The sequence below is a fragment of the Gorilla gorilla genome, chromosome 2, assembly GCF_029281585.2.
Source record: "Gorilla gorilla gorilla isolate KB3781 chromosome 2, NHGRI_mGorGor1-v2.1_pri, whole genome shotgun sequence".
Lineage (NCBI taxonomy): Eukaryota > Metazoa > Chordata > Mammalia > Primates > Hominidae > Gorilla > Gorilla gorilla.
The window spans coordinates 56,798,873-56,817,939 of NC_086017.1; the positions used below are offsets into that span (position 1 = coordinate 56,798,873).

Genomic DNA, 19,067 nt, shown 5'->3' on the forward strand with positions numbered 1-19,067 from the left:
GGGGTTTACTTGTCTCTATTTCCAGATTTTTTTTTAGAAAGTTCAAAATATATACATATATACAGACATATGTACTTCCACATGTGCAGACACAGGCACGCCCAGAGTTGTTGCTGGTTCTGCCTCCATTCAGAATGGCAGGGGCCACCCAGGAGACAAGGAGCTGACCTCATCCATGGGGGTTTCAGACTTGACGGGCAGGGAGTCTCTGCTCAGAAGCCAAACTGGAGGTGATGGCAAGCCTAGCCCCCATCCCTGCCCAAGACCATCCCCTGCAGGACAGGCCTGATGGGCGAGTGGTGGGGCAGGGCATGCCTCAGTCGGAGTCACAGGTCTTTTGTTCGGTGGCAGCATCCACTGCAGAGGCTAGGCTGTCTTCCTGGCCTTTCAGCCTTTCACCTGGGATGGATGGCAGACAGAAGGGGTGGGGAGGGGCCCTGTGCTTGGGCCACCACCCAGTGGGCAGGACCCCACCTTCCCAGGCACTGCACTTACGGATCAGCTCGGCAATGGCCCTCTGAGTCCGCTTTTTTAGTTTCTCCAGCTTCTTGGCCACATCTCTCTTGAGGTCCCTGGAGCAGGGAGGCAGGGAGAAGCGGGAAGGTGAAGGCTGGCCTGATGTGGCACTGGGCCCCCTCCCCTCTTGCAGCCCTCTGGCATTAGGAGTCATGCTCGGTTGCTGGAGGGGGCTGCCCTGGGGAAGAGACCAGGACATTCCCCTTCTGTACCCTCCGAAACCCAGCACAAACCATCATTCCCTGTCCCACTGCGGCAGGGGGACTAGCATCACAAACTCACCCAACACAAGGGACTGAGCTAAGGCAAAGGTGGATGGTTTCTCAGGGACCCTCTCTTGCTCTGGTCCTCTGGTCACCATCAGGGAGTGACTTGCTCCTGCCCACTGTGGGCCCTGCTCCTCCTCCAGCCACCGGCCCAGCCCCTCCACTGTGGGCACCCAGAAGTGCACAAGCACTCAGCCCATTCTCTCTGGCTCTGGGTTTCCCAGGACATATGCCCCATGCTTTTGTTTCATCAAATTAAAACAGCTGGTGTTAACTCAACCAAGAATCAGGTGAGAGGGATATAGCCCTACCTCCGGCTCAAGGTGAAGACAGACACAAGCCTCCCGACCCACAGCACCCTCTCTCCCACTCTCTCTCAGCCTAGCAAGAAGGATGACGACCTCCATTTCACAGAGGAGGAAACCAGGGCCAGAGGGAACAAGCTATGGTGGTACAACAGGAACAGAAAACTGTGTCTGCCCTTCCCTCCACCCCTGGCCCCCAAGGACAGCAGTTGGCCTTGCTCAAATGGGAGCTCTGGAGCAGATGGGCTCTCAACATCTCAGGAGGGCCTTCATAAGGGGCCTGCTGCTCCCCGTGCCTGAGCCCCACTCCATCACTCCCCTCTCATCCCACCACTTATGTCCTCCTCAGCACTGGTTTCCAACAGTAGCTATCTCGTGTAACCCTATGTCTTTACTGCCAGTCTCTGCACTGTGACGGCAGGAAGGGCCAAGCCCCAGGCCCATGCTGGCACCAAGAGCCCCCGAGTCAGCCTGCACCCGCCACGCACGGGCAACACTCACCAGTCAGGCTTCCGAGGAGCAAGGTTGGCCAGGTCCTGGGAAGGGAGGAGACACACATCAGGGTGGAGGGGCCGCCCCAGGACAAGGGGGAGGGCAGGCTCGAGAAGGAGGGAAATGGGAGAAAGAGGAGGAGGAAGGAGAGGGACGAGAGCAAAGGGGCAGGTGGGAAGGGAATAAAGAAGTGACGAGAAGGAATGGGGGGCAGAGGGAGAGCAAGTGGCGAAGAGAAACAGGACACACAGAAGCAGCGAGGATGCCAGGGTGGTCCAGGCACTCACCACCTCCTCGATGACAGGCTCGGGCTTGGCGGCCTCCAGCTGCTCCTTCACCTTCTCCTCCACTAGAGGGTGCAATAAAACAGAGAAGGCCTGTGGAAAAGGCGCTGCCACTCTGCAGGGACACTGCCTACCGTGGCCCCCAAGGAGACGGGACCCCAGGCTTCCTTGCTCCCACCTCTGTGTGGCTCCCAACCAGCCAGAGGTGAAGACCCTGCAAAGGCAGCTCTGGAGGAGGGGCCTGGGTTTCCCAGGATGAAGCATTCCCCACAGGCCAAGAATGGGACAGCAGGAGGCAGCCAGCCACAGTCAGTCAGGAAGCATGGATGCTGACAATAACTACAAGACCAGAGAGCTGCCTGGATACATACAAAGTGAGGACTGGCTTCTCACATAATCCCAGGGCTCCTGGGCTCTGAGGATGTCCTCTGGGTCCTGGCCTAGCCAGAGCCACAGGTGGCTTTTCCTCCATCCCACCTCAGGTGTATGCTCCCAAGACCAGGGCACAGGCACCTCCCAGCTCCTCCAAGCTACTGCCAGCATAGTGGGCCTCTGAGCAATCTGACTAGGAGGGTCCTGCCCCTTGGGGACAAATGGCAGAAGCACTAACAACTCTGGGCTCTGTGGGCTTCCTCCAACCCCTGGCATTCAGTGGGCCCATGAGTGCCCTCCTGCTCTGCCTCACCTCCCTCCAGATACAGATGAGAGTTGAGGGCTTCCCCTGACCTGGGCAGTTCCTCACCTCTCTGTCCTGCCTACTGTCCCCCAGTGCACCACTACCCTACCAGGTGGGGCCCAAACTACAAAGCAAATCACGGGGAAGTGTCTGGATTTCAGGGATGAAGGAGGTGGGGAAGCAGACTGGGATGTGGCCAAATGGGCAACACTTTACTTTTTCCCAAGATAAATGTATTTATTCACTTGTTACTTATGCAATTCAAAAAAAGTTGATAACAAGGCCAGGCACAGTGGCTCACACCTGGAATCCCAGCACTTTGGGACGCCAAGGCGGGTGGATCACTTGAGGTCAGGAGGAGTTCAAGACCAGCCTGGCCGACATGGTGAAACCCTGTCTCTACTAAAAACACAAAAATTAGCCAGTCGCAGTGGCACACACCTGTAATCCCAGCTACTCAGGAGGCTGAGGTTACAGTGAGCTGAGATTATGCCACTGCACTCCAGCCTAGGCGACAGAGCGAGACTCCGTCTCAAAATAAAATAAAATAAAATAAATAACAAACATAAAGAATTAAAATGGGGACCCTCCAGGGCAAGGGCCCAGGGATCCGCAGGACTAAGAAACTTCCTGGCATGAGTGGTGTGGACAGCCAGAAGCTCCTGGTGGCTGTGCTGTTCCCACGCCATGGCAAGAGTCTAGGCAAGCCCTGGGCCAGGCCCTCTCCCCTGCCTCAGTGCTCCACACTGCCCGTCCACTGCTGTGTGTGGCTGAATGACTGGCCCCTGTCTCTGACCCACCCAGGGCCCACAGGACCCATCACCCTGCCCTGCTGCCCAAGGGCCCCATGACCACATCCACTTCTCAGCCAGGAGTCCTCTGAGAGGATGTGGCCTTTTTCAAACCCCACTCAGATCCCTGGGAGGCCTCGGTCTCAGGGTGTGAGCAGGACTGAGAAGGCACAAGAGGCCTGTTCAGTGCCCCAACAGCCTCTGCTGCTGCCGAAGGCCGACTGTGTGCATCTGCCATGAGATGGTAACAAAGGGTCCTGCCTGCAGGCCCAACTCCTGTCCTGGTACTGCTGGTTATTCTCAGAGAGCAAAGCCTGCTGAGGTGGAGGGCGGCTGACAGTGCCAGGAAGCAGAGGTGGAGAGGGGCAGCTTGCTTACCTGCAACCGGTTTGGCCTGGGGCACCCTCCTCTTCTTCAGGTCCTCATCCTCCGGGACATAGTTCCGCAGCCTAAGTTCCCTGCAAGAATAGAGAGAACAAGCAGAGATGAAGTCAGTGTGTGACATGGTCTCATTCATTCATTCATACAATTTGCATAGCCCGTGACTTCCTGGCTTTCCTCTGCGCTCTCTGGAGATAGCCTGGTAAGGACGAGAAGCACAGAATGGAGTGTCATCAGGCAGGCCCCTTGGCACCGTCCCCTGCCACTTAACGGGACTGGCTGCCCTCCAGAGGCCCTGTCTACTCTGCTGGAGTACGGTTCTCTTCCAGAGCTGGGCCAAGGACGCCTAGGGAGCATTCATAGGGTGTCTCTCCTGGATCATCCCATTTGACAGATAAGGGGACTGGAGGTCAGAGAGACTGTACCCTTTTCATAGGATCACACAGCAGTGGCTGCACATCTTAGCTCAAGGCAATGTATGATTCCCAGCCAGGGCTAAAGCTCCTAGGCTGAGTGATTCCCAAAAGAGAAGGCCAGTGGTCACCCACAAATTCCCCAAGTCTGGCCCCTCTTCAGAGCCTTCCTGCCCTGGGGCTCATGCCATGGAATACGCCTCAACTACTTAGAGAAAAGCATCTGGGTGTGCTGGGCCAGGGGCATGTGGCAGTGAGGAGTGACATGTGGACAGACAAGCAGGTGCTGGAGGGCTCCAGAGGGGTGCAGCTGCCTACAGCTGTGGGAATGTGGAGGGGAGGCACTCCAGGAGGAGGTGGCGCCTGGGCCTGCGATGACGCGGTCAGGGTCAAGGCACAAAGCACATGAGAGGCTGACTCAGCTACAAGACTGTTGAGAGTGGCCAGTGAGGGCTGTGAAAATAGGCATGACCATGTGCAAGGCTGGGAAGGCCACAGTCCACCAGGACAGCAGTGAGAACCGAACAGCCCCAAAGGCCTCCATGAAGAGAGAGGAGCCACAAGGGGCCAGAATCTCCCGGCGGGAGCTGCGGCTAGCTACTATGTTTTTATGTTCTTCCTGCCTCAGTCTTTTCAGGCAGGGGTGGCTGAAGCAAGAACTCACTGGGGTCCTCTCTGGCTCAGGGGCTCATCAAATCCTAGCCCCACACACACAGAAGCAGGCTCCCAGGAAAATGTGTCCCTGGTAACTCCACAGGGCGGCAGGGCGAGAGGTCCTGGGGGCTGCAGGGTCTAAGAAAGGCAAGGCAGAGGCAGTGGGACAGACCCCTAGCCCCAGAGGATGCAGGAGTGGCCCCTCAGATGCCGGCCAGGTGAGACTAGGCCGCAGGTCCTCCTCCTTCCCCAGTACCTCTTTTGGTTCTTGACCACTGGTCCCTCAGAAAAGTCCTGGGCCTCTAAGGCAGGAAACAATGTCCCAACAGGCCTCCCACAGTCTGCCATCTCCCAAGCCCTCTGTCTGGACCAGGTAAAAGTGCTGCTGACTTCCTCAGGCCCTGCAAAAGCAAGCTTTCCCAGAGGCAGGGGTGTCTGTGGCTACACAGCTAGCAAGCGGCAGTGCTTTGGACTCGGGGGCTTTCAGATGCTATTCACTCTCCTATTCAAGGGCTCCACCTGCTTCCTGCCCCCAGCTTACTTACCATCTCCTTCCCTCCTGCCAGGGCCCCTGAGCCTGGAGCCTTGGGGCTAGGCTGAACCACTGGGGGGGATAGGGCAGTACCAGCATCGCCTGTGTGGAGGAAGCCCACCTGCACTCCCAGAAGGCCCAGAGATACCCCACCCTGTCCCCCATCCTTGAACACCTGCCTCGGGCCTGGGGGTATATGTCAGGTCACAGAGGTACAGGGAGACAAAGTGGGGCATGACTGGGTGCAAAGGCTTTCGTTCACAACAGGGTGGGGAGAAATGAGGAAGAGAAACTGGGTGTGGGAAGAAAACTGCAGGGATTAGTAAGAAAAAAAACTGTCGCTTTCAGAAACTGTCTCCAGGGTTCTGTGAGAAATCAGTAGGAGAGAGGAGAGGCCACAGGGAACTGTACCCAGAACTCACAGCAGCAACACGCACCCATGCCTCCAGACCCACCCACTGCCCGAGGCTTCAGAAGGCCAACTGGAGGAGTGAACCAGAAGCAAGAGGCGGGAGCAGAGCCTTGCGCCCACTGTGCCCTGCCACCCCCAGAGCGGAGCACTGGCCAAGCAGCCAAGAACATCTAGATCCCGACCACTATGGGAAGGTCTCATTCTGGGCCTCAGTTTCCACATTTAGAAACATTACGGCTGTGCTGGGTGCATCCAGCTCTATCAAGCTGGGTCCACGCCCTCCCCAGACTCACTCTTGGAGGGCTAATCTGATGTGCAGCCACTGTTGTGTGATCGCGTGAAAATGGTGCAGTCTCTCTGACCCCCAGTCCCCTTAGTGTGGAGAGCTAAGAGACTTCCCCTCCCTAATGCCCACTTAACTGCCCACCCCCGGAATTCCACCACTACCAAAGGACAGGAGTCTCTGGGAGAGGTCAAGGAGCATGGGGGCGGTTCAGCTTGGGGACCTGGCTTTTCCAACACAGGCCCAAGATTTAACCTCCCTTATAAAAGCAGGTGGATCACTTTAGGTCAGGAGTTTGAGCCCACCCTGGCCAACAGGGTGAAACCCGGTCTCTACTAAAAATACAAAAATTAGGTGGGTGTGGTGCCACATGCCTGTAATCTCAGCTATTCAGGAGGCTGAAGCAGGAGAATCGCTTGAACCGAGGAGGCAGAGGTTGCAGTGAGCTGAGATCGCACCACTGCACTCCAGCCTAGGCTGCAGACTGTCTCAAAAAAAAAAAAAAGTATATATATGTATTTTAATTGGCTTTAGAGAAGTACCAAGACAGCAAGGATTTCAGGGGCTGCAATCATGGAGATAAGGGAAGTACAACAAAGTGAGCCTGACATCACGTCCCTCTTTCCCCTTAAAGCATGTCTATTTACATGCAGCAGCTGAAAAGCTGAGAGACTGAGCAGAGCTTCCCATTAGGTTGATGCAAAAATAACTGTGGTTTTTGCCATTGAACATAGTGGCAGAAACCACAATTACTTTTGCACCAACCTCATATAATCTCATGGGCCTGGAGAGAAAAAAAAAATGTGTGTTTAAGCAGAAACTAAAACAGACTACTGACTTCTCAACTGAAACTATGGAATCCATAAGACCATGAAATGGCATCTCAGAAGTGTGGACAAAATAAATGTCACACAAAATTCTAAATCTAGTCAAGAAGCCTTCAAGAGAAAGACTTTTTCAGACAAAGAAAGGTTAGGAGAATCAGTTATCAGTGAATCCGTTATTCAAGAAATACTAAAAGGAATACTTTAGGCTAGAGGAAAATGATCTCAGATGGAAACATGGAATTGCAGGGAAAAAATAAAATGCCTCAGAAAGGGTAAATACAATGGCTTGTGTCTGTAATCCCAGCTACTTGGGAAGCTAAGGCAAGAGGATTGCTTGAGCCAGGCGTTCAAGGCTGCAGAGAGCTATGATCACACTCTGCACTCCAGCCTAGGTGACAAAGCAAGACCCTCTCTCAAAAAAAAAGCAGGGGGAAAAGAGAATTTAAATGAATATTGACTGTATAAAAGAGTAACAATAACTTATAGTATTTAAAATATAGCAACAGTAGTATAAAAGGCAGAGTGGCAAATAGCCTTAAAGTGTTCTAAGGTCCTAAGCACTGTAGAGGAAATGGTAAAAATACTACTATTTTCTATTAGACTTTGATAAGTTAAGGACGTATGTTGTTATGCCTGTGGAAATCACTAAAAGAAAGGGAAAACAGCATACAATTAACAAGTTAACAGAGGAACAAAGTGGAATAATTAAAAACAAAAAAATCCAAAAGGAGACAAGAATGGAGATAAAAAAGGAAAGTCAAGAAACAAATAGTAGGACAACAGGTTCACACACAAAGCAGGTCCAGGCTGCTATCCTAGGAGCTCCCATAGCCTTACAGTGTCCGGGGCCACCACAGCTCTTGGAGACTGGGCAGGGTGTGACGAGATGGTGCCAGCCAGACCAGTAGGGCGGGCCAACACCTAACACCTTGTCAGCTGGCCAGGAAATACTGAAGCAGCCTGCACTCACCAGCAGTCACTGGCATCTGGAAGCCACCTTTCTGAGGACCACTGGAGCCAAACAATGGTTCTGCCACCCCCATTTTAGAATGAGGAAGTTGCTAAGGGGAGAAGGTACTAGCTCTAGCTAAAAGAAAAGAAATAAAAACAACAAAAATGTTGACAGTGGTGATCTCTAGGACTGACTTTTTTTCAAGAGATGGGGGTCTTGGCTGGGCATGGTGGCTCACACCTGTAATTCCAACACTTTGGGAGGCCGAGGCGGGTGGATCACCTGAGGTCAGGAGTTCAAGAACAGTCTGGCCAACCAACATGGTGAAACCCCATCTCTACTAAAAAAACAAAAATTAGCCAGATGTGGTGGCGGGTGCCTGTAATCCCAGCTACTCAGGAGGCTGAGGCAGGAGAATCACTTGAACCTGGGAGGCAGAGGTTGCAGTGAGCTCAGATGGTGCCACTGCACTCCAGCCTGGGCGAGAACAGCAAGACTCCATCTCAAAAAAAAAAAAAAGAGAGATGGGGGTCTCCCTATGTTGCTCAGGCTGGACTTGATCTCCTGGGCTTAAGCAATCCTCCTGTCTCAGCCTCCTGAATAGCTGGGACTACAGGCATGAGCCACCATGTCCAGCTCTGAGTGATTTTTACTTGCTTCTTTGATTTTCTGTAGTTTCCAGAATTTCTAATCAGTATTCTTCCTACACAGAAACAACCAACGAAGTACTCAAAAACGTAAAGAGGAAACAGGCAGAGGGGCCATAAGGCAGCAGAGGACTGTGGCAGGGTTCTGAGTCAGGCAGCACCAGCACCTCAGCTCTGCTGGTGGCCAGTCTCTGTGGCTTAGGGCCAGGCTGTCCCCTAGCCAAAGGGAAGCAGAGACCAAGCCATGCTTTTTTGGGGCTTTCTGCCCCAGAGTCTATGGGAAGGAGGGCAGCCCAGAAAGCCCAATGGCTTCTAAGACACTATCCTTTGCACCAAATGCCCTAGGCCACCCAAAGTCCACCCTATACCGGCAGCCAGTGTCTGGGTGGAGCTTTGCTGTCTCTCCACAGGAGCAGACACAGCAGCCACCTCAGTGCCTCCACTGGCCCTCCCTCTGACTCAGGGACCCCAGTGTCCCCAAAACAAGTCTAAGCTTCTTCACATGGTCCTGGCCCCACAGCCTGCTCACCCCCTCAGCTACACACTTCCCTGTCCATCACGCTTAAAGAGCCAGCTCCAGGAGGTGGCCCTGTGGGCCCCTCCCAGTGTCCCTACTCACCCTGAGGCACAGTAACTGCCCTTCTACTGGGCCCCCTTTGCCCCACTTGCCTCTCTACCCTCTCCACAGCAGGCCCCACTCCACGCATGTGGCCCTGTGTCGGCTGCATGTCTGTCTTTCACAGCCTGCCCTAAATGCACCAGGCAGCTCCAGGAGGGGCTCAGCATACATCACCTCAAGCTGGATAAAGGAATTCAGAAGGCACTCAAGAAAGAGCTTTATGGGTAGCCTGGGGCTCTCTGAGCCTTTCAATGACTTGAGAAGATATTTGGAAGCAAAGAAGTTGTGCCCAGCAGAGAGGGCAGGAATGTGGCTGGGCCGGGGCAGCCAACCCCTAAGCAACTTCTTTGTGGCAAAGCAACAGGGAATGCCAAGTTTGCATTCCATAGAGTTTCCTTCTAAAATGGGTAGCTGACCTTTTCTATTTACTTTACTCTGCTTCAGGCCAGCTGCAGGAGCCCGGGACACGGGCTGGCCAGGGAGGTTCAGGGGAAATCACCCCTAGGGTGCTTTTTCACATGTGCCACTGAGAGGAAGCAGGTGGAGAAAGTTGATGTTCTCTGTCAAGTATAGAACCAGAGTAGAGTTCTAGAACGGCGAAATGAAAGGAAGCTTTGAGATTATGAATCTGATCCAACCCCATCACTGGCAAACTGGCCTCAAAGCCTACACTGCTCATGGGGGTTTCATGGCCCCTGGTCCACTTCACTCACTCATGCTACCAGGCTTATCCTTTGGGGCGCTAGCCTCCCTTCTCATCCCTTATATCTTGAGGCTACTCCACATTCACCCGCTGCCCTGGGCCCCTGGAGGGAGGCAGAGAGGATAAGGATAGGACAGTCCCACATGGCCTGTTCCCTGAGAACAAGGTCCTCCATCTGGCCACCCTGGTCCCTCCTGGCCATACAGGCCCCATCAAGGGCCAGAGAGAGAACTGCTGTGAGGCACTCCTCCTAGTAACAGACCACAGGGAAGGCCACGCCCAGGATGCACCTGCAGGCCTTGCAGAGGCCACCACTGACCAGAGAGACTGGCAACTTTGATCAAAGAACACTTTCATTTTTAAAAAAAAAATGAGGACAAGGTCTATTGGAGCACATGACACAAGAAGTGACCATGGGCAGGACAGGGCCACATCACAGCCCCAGGGGGTGGACAGGCCTCCAAGCAAGTCCTGGCAAATGCGTCCTCAGCGGGTTTCAGAAAAAGGAGTGGGAGCACCTTTGTGCCCCCACCTGAAACCACAGGCCAGAAAGCATGAGATAATGCACCCTCCCCAGTAGGGGCAGCCTCCACACATGGCCTCTCAGAGGCCACCTCTCGAGACCACCCTTCCACAGAGGAAGAGGGTGTCACTGACATTTTCTCAATGTGGAAAACAGTACAGAAAGATTATCCAAGGTGCCAGAGTTGAAGGAAGAGCCGGAGGCAGAATCCACACCCTGCTCTCTGGCCTAGGGGTGGACCCCACACCAGCTTCCTGCATCTGGCTCCTCAGGGACCAGCAACTGCAGTAGAGAAGCTACCTGACACAGCGACTGGGGCCTGGCCGGGGCTGCAGGTGGCTCTGCCAGGGCTCTGAGTGCTCAAGTGTTCCTCAAAGGAAAAACTCCTGCAGCCTACCCCACAGTGGAGTTCAGCCTACAGCATTATCCTGGAAACTCCCTCCCTCAACGGGAGCCCAGCCTCTCAGCTCTCCCCACTGCCAGAAGCCTTCCTCAGCCCTAAAAATTACAATTTTAGGTCACAGGTCTTAGAGGCAGAAGGAGCTTCAGAAGTAGTACAGTCAAGCCCTTGCCTTAAAAACAAGGAGGCCGGAGAAGCCAGAGCTGGCTGGGGATGAGATCTGTATGGGAGCCCCCACCAAGACAGATCAACAGCTATGGCCACGTGTTGGCACCAAGGCCTACCCAAAGGCCCCTGAGGGATGGCTTATAAGCAGCCAACGGCTGTTACAGGCAATGACCAGGGCTGAGTGTTAGTTAAATGAGGCCCCTGCCCTGCCGGAGCTGCCATCGCATCTGCATCATGTGGCCTGCACCCACTCTCATCCCGGACGCTGCAGAACCTAACCAAGGTGCTCTACACTGACAAGTTTGAATTTTGCACCCATCCCACCTGAAAGCCCATAGCTAGTGGGTACTTAAGGCATTAGAAAAAACTGGTCTGCCAAAAGCAAAACAAAAAACCCCAAGACTGAAAAATAAATCATGGTACTCTCAAAGAAATATTAAGCTGCCATAATTTCATGAAAGTGTATTTACCAAAAGATAGTCATGACATGGCTCATGAAAAAATGTTACAAAACAGCATGATATGCACAGATACATGTTGATCTGTAGTTTCTAAGTTTTCTACAATCAAAAAATCTATAATTTATGTAAATATCAATTTAAATTTTTTTTTTTTGAGATGGAGTCTCGCTCTGTCGCCCACTGGAGTGCAGTGGAGCAATCTCAGCTCACTACAAGCTCCGCCTCCCGGGTTCACTCCATTTTCCTGCCTCAGCCTCCCAAAGTGCTGGGATTACAGGCGTGAGCCACAGCACGCGGTTGTAAATATCAATTTAAAGTTTAAAACAGGAGAGGAGTAAACGTTTATGGCAGATGAGCTAAGCCCCAAAGGGCCCATAAGGTGAGAACTGGATTGGTCACACTGGCCATGTGGGACCCAGATGTTGGGGGACAGGGGCCTGCATAGCCCACTGCCCCTCACCCTCCCAGGGCCCAATCTAGCCCACAGACCACTCTGGGAAAGTGGATGGTGCTCAACCCCATAAGGCTGCCCTGAGTGGCAAACTGCCAGCAGCTGCTGCACTCTGCCAAAGACTCTTTTCCCCACACAGGGAGGGGTCTCAGTGCCAGCTCCAATCCCTTTCAAAAGTTGGAGGATTTTAGCCAAGGAAATTTTAGCCAAGTCGCTTCACCTGCCTGGACTGTAGTTTCTTCACCTATAAATGCAGATCACACTAGTCCCAGAACAGAGGTGAAGACTTCATAAGAGGGGCTTTGGAAGCTGAGATCAGGACATACAAGATATCAAGACTTAATGCACACAGAAAGGATTCAGCTGTGCTCCTACCCCACCCTACCCAGAAGGGAGGTGCCCAGTGCCAGCACACGGTGAGTCGGCTTCACCATCTTCCTTAAACCAGTTCTCTCTTGATTCATTCTCCCACATTCCCAGGCCTATTCCCAAGAAACAGGGTCAGGAAAAACGAGGCAGTCGCGGGTCTCTGTGCTGCTGCTTCAGCAGGAGATCTCCACTGCCCATGACTGGGACATCACCAGATGTAGACATCCTCTACAGTGGGACTGAAAGAACTCAGGAGGCGTGATGGGAGCCGCCCTGGTCGGTACCACTAGAGTGGAGCAATGCATGCCAAATCAAGCTGATGTCATGGATCAAACAACCATGATCTGTGATACACCCTGGTGTGTGGAAACCATCAGTGGGGCCCAGCACACAGAGCAGAGAGGCCTGGCATTGGCTGGACTCAAGGGTTTGGGCACTGGGCCAGGGCTGGGCCTTAGCTGGGGTGGGAAGTCTCTCCACAAGAGGGTCATGCACACATTGAGCTGGGGAACAGATTTTCCATCTCTGAAGAAGGAAGGCTAGTGGCCTCATTGCTTCTGCAATATGTAACACCCAGCACTGGTCAAACAACTATCTCTGATGGTGACCGACTTTTCCAGCTGTGTGCAGACCTCCATACAAAGCCACAGGGAGGTGGTGGCTGTGGAGGTTGGGAGGTCGGGACTTGCTTGTTCAGGCACTTTCTGGCATAGGAGGAGGCGAGTGCTCCTGGTTAAGTGCCTCCTCCCTTCTCCTCCCACCTGTCAGCCCCAACCCAACAGTCCATCCATCCCACAAGGCAGGGTGGCAATGGCTGTCAGCCACAACCCAACAGTCCATCCATCCCACAAGGCAGGGTGGCAATGGCTGTCAGCCACAAACGCTGCCCTAGACATGCCTCCATGGCACATATCAGCCAACCTCCCATCAGGAAGAAGTGACGGAGAGCTTTTAAAAAAAAAAAAAGCAGCTAAGCAGCTGACACTGACATGAACACCCCTGAATGCCCTCTTCCATGGGCCAGCTTTCCAGGGCACATCTTATCTGGGCAGTACACAGGAGGCTGGGGGAAGGGAGCTGCCTTAGGGATGAGTCATCCATGCCTCTACAGAGTTAGCTACAAGAGGGCTGGCAGAGACAGGGAAGAGTCAGCCCAGAGAAGTAGGGCCCATCTAGGGGTAGGAATGCATCCTTTCTTCCCACAGAGCCTGGGCTGGTGGAGCTGCTGGAGCTCACTCCCACCCAATGGGGATTTGGTTGTATGGGGATAGGACAGGATTTATCCTAGGAGAATAATACAAATTTTAAAAAGGAATCTGGATCTATAGATTCAATGCAATTCTATCAAAATCCCAGCAAGCTTTTTCTAATAGATATTAACACGCTAACTATAAAATGCATAAGGAAAGGCAAAGGAACTGTTAGAATAGCTAACATAATTCTGAAAAGGTCTCCTCAGGCAGTGGGGCAGGAACACAGGCAGGCAGGCAGGTGACTCTTCAAGATGGCTGGTGAGGGGCAAGGTCCTGGGGTGGCTCCCTCCAATCCTGCTGGATTTTCATTTACTTAGCCACAAACCCTGGCCCTACAGTGTATCTGGTTAGACAAATGAATCTGCAAAATGAGGCCACTCAGCTTATTTCCAAGGACTATCTAATGCAGCAAATAAGCGAGGCTCTACAAAGTGGTTCCTAATCACAAACTTCTAAGTCACATTTCCTTATTTCTACTCCCATCCATTGCCTCACATTTCCCCCAACTGTTGCCTTATTTGCAAAGCTGGCACATGCTTTATGTAAAAGTTACTTCTGCCTTTTCGAGGTGTGTCCAGAGTCCTTTCACTCTCTCGGGAGGACCTCACGGTGCCTTCCTTCTGCCCAGAGCCCCAGCACTAGCTGGGCAAACAGGTATGGCATTTGCTCTGTTCATCAGGTGAAGCAAGTTTTATTTCATTTTTTTCCACCTTTGGTTGAAGATTCTGCGGCTCACTGAGGCAATGTGACTTGCCCAGGGTTAGAAAATTAACTGGCAGGGCTTGGCCTCAAACCCGGGAACTGCTTCCAAAGCTTGACCTTGCTCCATCTGTCTATGTCCTTTCATTTCAAGGACTGCTGCTGAACCAAGAATCTTCTCAACATGTGTTCTTTCCCTAAGTCCCTAAATTAAAACAGAAAAAAAAAATTTAAAGCATGATGAACTAGCTACATCAATATATGGAACTGACCACCAGGCAGGGGACACTGAGTGACCTGGAGAGTAACTGAGGCAGATGGACCCTGCTCTCTGCCAGCTAATGGGACATAGGGAGCCGAGACACAGGCAGCAGGCCCTGGGGTCACCCAGTCATTAGAGTTCAGAGCTGAGTGGCAGTGTGGGATGGAATGACTCAGGGAGGAATCCTGGTCAGGGCATAAGAGGAGAAACTAGGGAACAAGGGGAAGAGGAGGGTGCCCCCTCTATCTCTCTGTACGGCCTGGGTCAGGGATGCATCAGAGACAACTCAGTCCTTCCCATCCAGGTTGGGCCCTTGGTCTCAGATGCAGATCTGTGTAACTCCCTTGGCGTCACTCCTGAGATGGTGAGGGGGTCAGACTGGAAGGGGCCCCCAGGGACACTGTGTAAAGGAGAGTTGGCGTGATGTCTGTTCATGCCTCCCCAACAAGAGGCTATACCACCCACCCTTTCACACTGCAGATTCATGCCTCTGGACCTTTGCCACCCAAACCCTACCATCTGGATTCCAGACTTAAAAGGTATGTTCTCCATAAGGCCTTGTCCCACTGAAGGCAGGACAGTGTTAGCTGAAAGCACCCCTGAGTGGGCACCACACTCCTCTCAGCACACTCCAGAATGGCTGGTGCTGGTGGGGCTTCACACCTGGCACCTGGGCTCAACCCAGAGTGACCCTGACTAAAGTAGGCTGTTCTCGCCTCCCAGCAGCCGAGGAAGAAGGATGCTCACTGGCGAATGGCCTCAGGGGTCATCTCTCCAATGGAATGGAAGGTCACTTCTTTCTCTCCAGTGGCAAAGGAGGCTGTAGCAGGGGCTATGACCTAGGGGGCTCTCTGGAATCAGCTCCCAATCCATAAGCATCCTGCGTGAGAGCCCCTTTCCAGACTTGGGGTACAAATAAAAAGCAAGATCCCCTGGGATGGACACGGCCTCTGCTGCATCCTGCTCTTCCTGGAAAGTCCATCATCCCCAATCCCTGGACCCTGCAGTCTAAAGTTACGTCCACATAGGTCTGGCCCTGTGTTAGGCAACCAATGTTCTAATTCGCCTTCCTAAATAACCTCAGCAAGCCCTCTGCTCTGGATCTGTTAAAGTCAGAAGAGTCTGTTTTTCTCTGGGGCCTACAAATACAGGCACAACTCCTTGCTAAGGCTAGGCTTCCTGGCAACCAAGGGAGTGACTGAGTAGCAGGCCCTGCCAGGTACAGGATGCTAGAAGTCCACCTGCCCAAAGTCTCTAGAAGGACAGCCCCGAAAGCCAAGCTCTCAATGACTGGGAGGCAAACCTGTTCCACCATGCTCCACTGCCTCAAAAGAGGCCAGATTAGAGCAAAGCAGAAGAATATGATGAGCTGAAGCAGAACCCAATTCAATGTCCAGCATGGTTGGTCCCTGGGCTGCGGTGAGAAAACAAAACAGGGCCCTGCACCTGCCCAGCTCAGTGGGCTCAGGACAGGGCCTCAGAGCAGGTCTTGTGCTCCACTACAAATGACCTGTAAGACCTAACAGGAAGCAGGTCCTCACATGGCAGGGCCTCTTTTATCTAGAACTCACTGACAGGAGCCTGGAACTACACATGCCCTTTGGTTTTTTTCCCACAGTTTTCATTATGATATATCTCAGGCACACAGAAAAGTCTGGAGAATAACCTAACACATATACTCACCTCCTGCAGAGTCAATAAAAGTAATGTTTTGCCATATTCCAGACAGGTTTGTTCCCCTCCTGCTGTTTTTCGTTTTTTTTTGTTTGTTTGTTTTTGTTACAACAAAATCACACATCATTGGCCAGGCCCAGTGGCTCACACCTGTAATTCCAACACTTTGGGAGGCTGAAGTGGGTGGACTGCCTGAGCTCAGGAGTTTGAGACCAGCCTGGGCAACCTGGTGAAACCATGTTGTTTTTGTACCAAAAATTAGCTGGGCATGGTGGTGCGCACCTGTGGTCCCAGCTTCTTGGGAGGCTGAGGTGGGAAGATCGCTTGAGCTTGGGAGCCACGTGGAGGTTGCAGTGAACTGAGATAGCGCCACTGCACTCCAGCCTGGGTGACAGAGCGAGACCCCATCTCAAAAAAAAGAAAAAAAAAATCACACATCATAGAGCCTTTCCCTAATCCTGTTTCCTCCTTGCTTCCCCAGACATCAATCGGAGGCATCACTCCTCATGTATGTGTTTACACTTCTGCTTTCGCTTTCTTGGCAGCACCTGACACTGTATCACACACCTGCTTCTTTGTTAACAGCCTGTCTCCTTCCAGAAAATGTCAGCTCCATGAGGGTAGGGGCTGTACTTTGTCTGCTGTTGCCTTCCAGGGGCCCACAATGGTGCCCTGCACAGAGCAGACAACCAATAAAGTCAGTACTTGCCAACTGAGTAACACACATATATCATTTTGTGTTCCTAAATTTGATATAAATGTTCCTGCCCTGTATGCCTCAATTCTGAAACCTGCTTTTTTCCTTCACTCAACACCATGTTTGAGATTCACAACCACATGGTTCAACATTCAAGCCTCTTACCGTATGACCCACCCACCCACCTGCTAAACCAGTGACCCTTCTTTCTCATCGAGGAGGGGGAGGGGGAGGGATCAGAGAAAACACCACCAGCAAATCAAAGCCCAGAAACTGGAACTTAGGCTCCAGCCAGAGTTCCAGTTTTTGAGAAACTAAGAATAAACCAGAAGACCAAAGGGCCTCTAATATGTAGTTACCACAGAATGGGGGAAACTGTGCCAGCACCCACCCATAAAGCCACATATGTTGGGGTCACCTGGCAAAGGAGCAACTAACTGGCCTTCATCTTCCCATCACCAGCCAGGGACCTTCAAGAGCTGGGGGCTGAGGCCCAACAAAAAGCCCCAGGCCCGGTGCCGGCAGACCCACTCACCGTTTAGCATCACCAGCCTCTAAGCATAGAGCTGGTAGCATGTCTGAACCCGAGTAGGGGGCATGGACTCTGCAGGGCTCTCAGGATGGTATGAAAACACTTTGTAAGTCGTGTCTGTGATTGCTCCTGATTACAAAGGCAGAGATGAGGCCCGCATGTGGGGAGGTTCTACTCATACTGGTGAAGGTGAAAAAAGGCTGTGGCATTAGGAAAGCCTGCTCTGGTGTGGCTGCCCAGCTTCCTCTAAAGAGCATTCCCTCCCCTCCCGCTCCCCCTGGGCAAAGCAGAGCCTAAGCCCATCAAGATCTACACCCCCCTGTGCCTGAAGGAAGCTGCTCAGAGCAAAGGAAATCAAGGCAGCCGTCCAGAAAGACACACAGTCTGGCCCCAGGAAGAGAGCCCCATCTCAGGGCTAGGCATGGGAGGGAGGACATGAGACCTCTGGAACTGCTGACACGGGAGTGGCAGTCAGACACTCTGCTCACAAAGATCAGCAGCACAGCTTTGCCTCACTCACCCCACACACTGGTTCCGGCAACAGTTTCCAGGCTCCAGATTTTTGGGAGGCAAAGCAGCATCTGAGGCTCTGTGGAGGTTGCAGCCCTCAAGACTGCGGGGGAAGACCTTGTGCCTGCAATCACGAGGGAAGGGTACCCAAGACCCTCACATGTGCTGTGTTTAGCCAACTTAAGTGGACCCAACCAGATGACAGTATTCGACAAAATAAGATAAATACTACAGAGGGAAATGAAGCCAGAAGGGCACAGACAACGAGAAAGGTGCCCTTTGAGCCGAACTCTATGTGAAGACCCAGACATCAAAGGTATAGAAGAGATGAGAAGGACCTCCAGGCTGACAGGACGGACAAAAGACTGGTCAGGAAATGCTGAGTGGCCAGGGGTGGCAAGGGCCAACCACAAAGGGCTCTGGCTAGAGGGAAACCAGAGGAGGTTGGATGAGGCTAGATGGTCCAGGCAGAGCTTCACATGCCAAGTGCAGAAGGGGCACTTACTCAGCAGGCAATGGAGAACCACGCCATGAAAGGTGTATGAGAAGGGTAAAAAGGCATAATGTAAGGGCTAGAAAGAAAATGCTGGGGGCTGAGTAACAGCCAAATGGAAAATGAGGGAAAGGAAGCAGAGAAGGCCTCCACAAGGGCCTTCTGAGATGTTGAGATTTTAAGGTCTGAACAGGACAGCCATGGGCAGAAAGAAGAGGGAAGGGAACAGGGCAGACACTGAACAGAGTTGGGAGGACCCAGAGACTGGGAGACCGATGAGTGCTGGAGGAGAGAGCAGACCCTGGAGCTGCACACGGGCATTACCTGTGCTTCTCGCCTTCTTCCTCCTCTTCTCTGAGATGCTTGGTCTTTGGCTCCCCATCTTCCTTGTCCTGCAAAGAAAGGGAGAAAACCACCAGCTCAGTTGAAAGCTCCTACTTCCAGTCCACGTGGCCCAGGGAGCTAAAGAACAGGACATCTCAGAAGGGGGGCACCTGGCAGGGCCCAGCTTGGTGTCCCAGACTCCAAGCAGGGTACACGCCTGCTGCATCTCATAGGCACAACTGGAACCTCATTGCCTGTGCAGAATTTAAAAATCCGTAACTCTTGGCCGGGCGCGGTGGCTCATGCCTGTAATCCCAGTACTTCAGGAGGCCGAGGTGGGCGGATCTCGAGGTCAGGAGATCGCAACCATCCTGGCTAACACAGTGAAACCCCATCTCTACTAAAAACACACAAAAAAATTAGCTGGGCGTGGTAGTGGGAGCCTGTAGTCCCAGCTATTCGGGAGGCTGAGGCAGGAGAATGGTGTGAACCTGGGAG

At 52.7% G+C, this 19,067-nt stretch overlaps 1 protein-coding gene across 5 annotated transcripts in view; it reads right to left on the reverse strand.

The window, feature by feature from the left end:
* Nucleotides 1-19,067, reverse strand: part of CCDC12 (coiled-coil domain containing 12) — a 65,150-nt gene continuing 46,083 nt past the window's right edge. For 3 of the 5 annotated variants that reach the window (XM_055382210.2, XM_055382209.2, XM_019023371.4), the window contains 6 exons: nucleotides 18,570-18,637; nucleotides 3,709-3,788; nucleotides 1,867-1,928; nucleotides 1,589-1,623; nucleotides 496-572; nucleotides 1-399 (listed from right to left, as the gene is read on the reverse strand). In XM_055382210.2, the coding sequence (XP_055238185.1) occupies nucleotides 317-399; nucleotides 496-572; nucleotides 1,589-1,623; nucleotides 1,867-1,928; nucleotides 3,709-3,788; nucleotides 18,570-18,637 (405 nt within the window). In that variant the 3' untranslated portion in view covers nucleotides 1-316. Of the gene's footprint in view, nucleotides 400-495; nucleotides 573-1,584; nucleotides 1,929-3,708; nucleotides 3,789-18,569; nucleotides 18,638-19,067 lie in introns of those variants that run through there. The other 2 variants (XM_063703741.1, XM_019023370.4) reach the window with 1 other exon arrangement.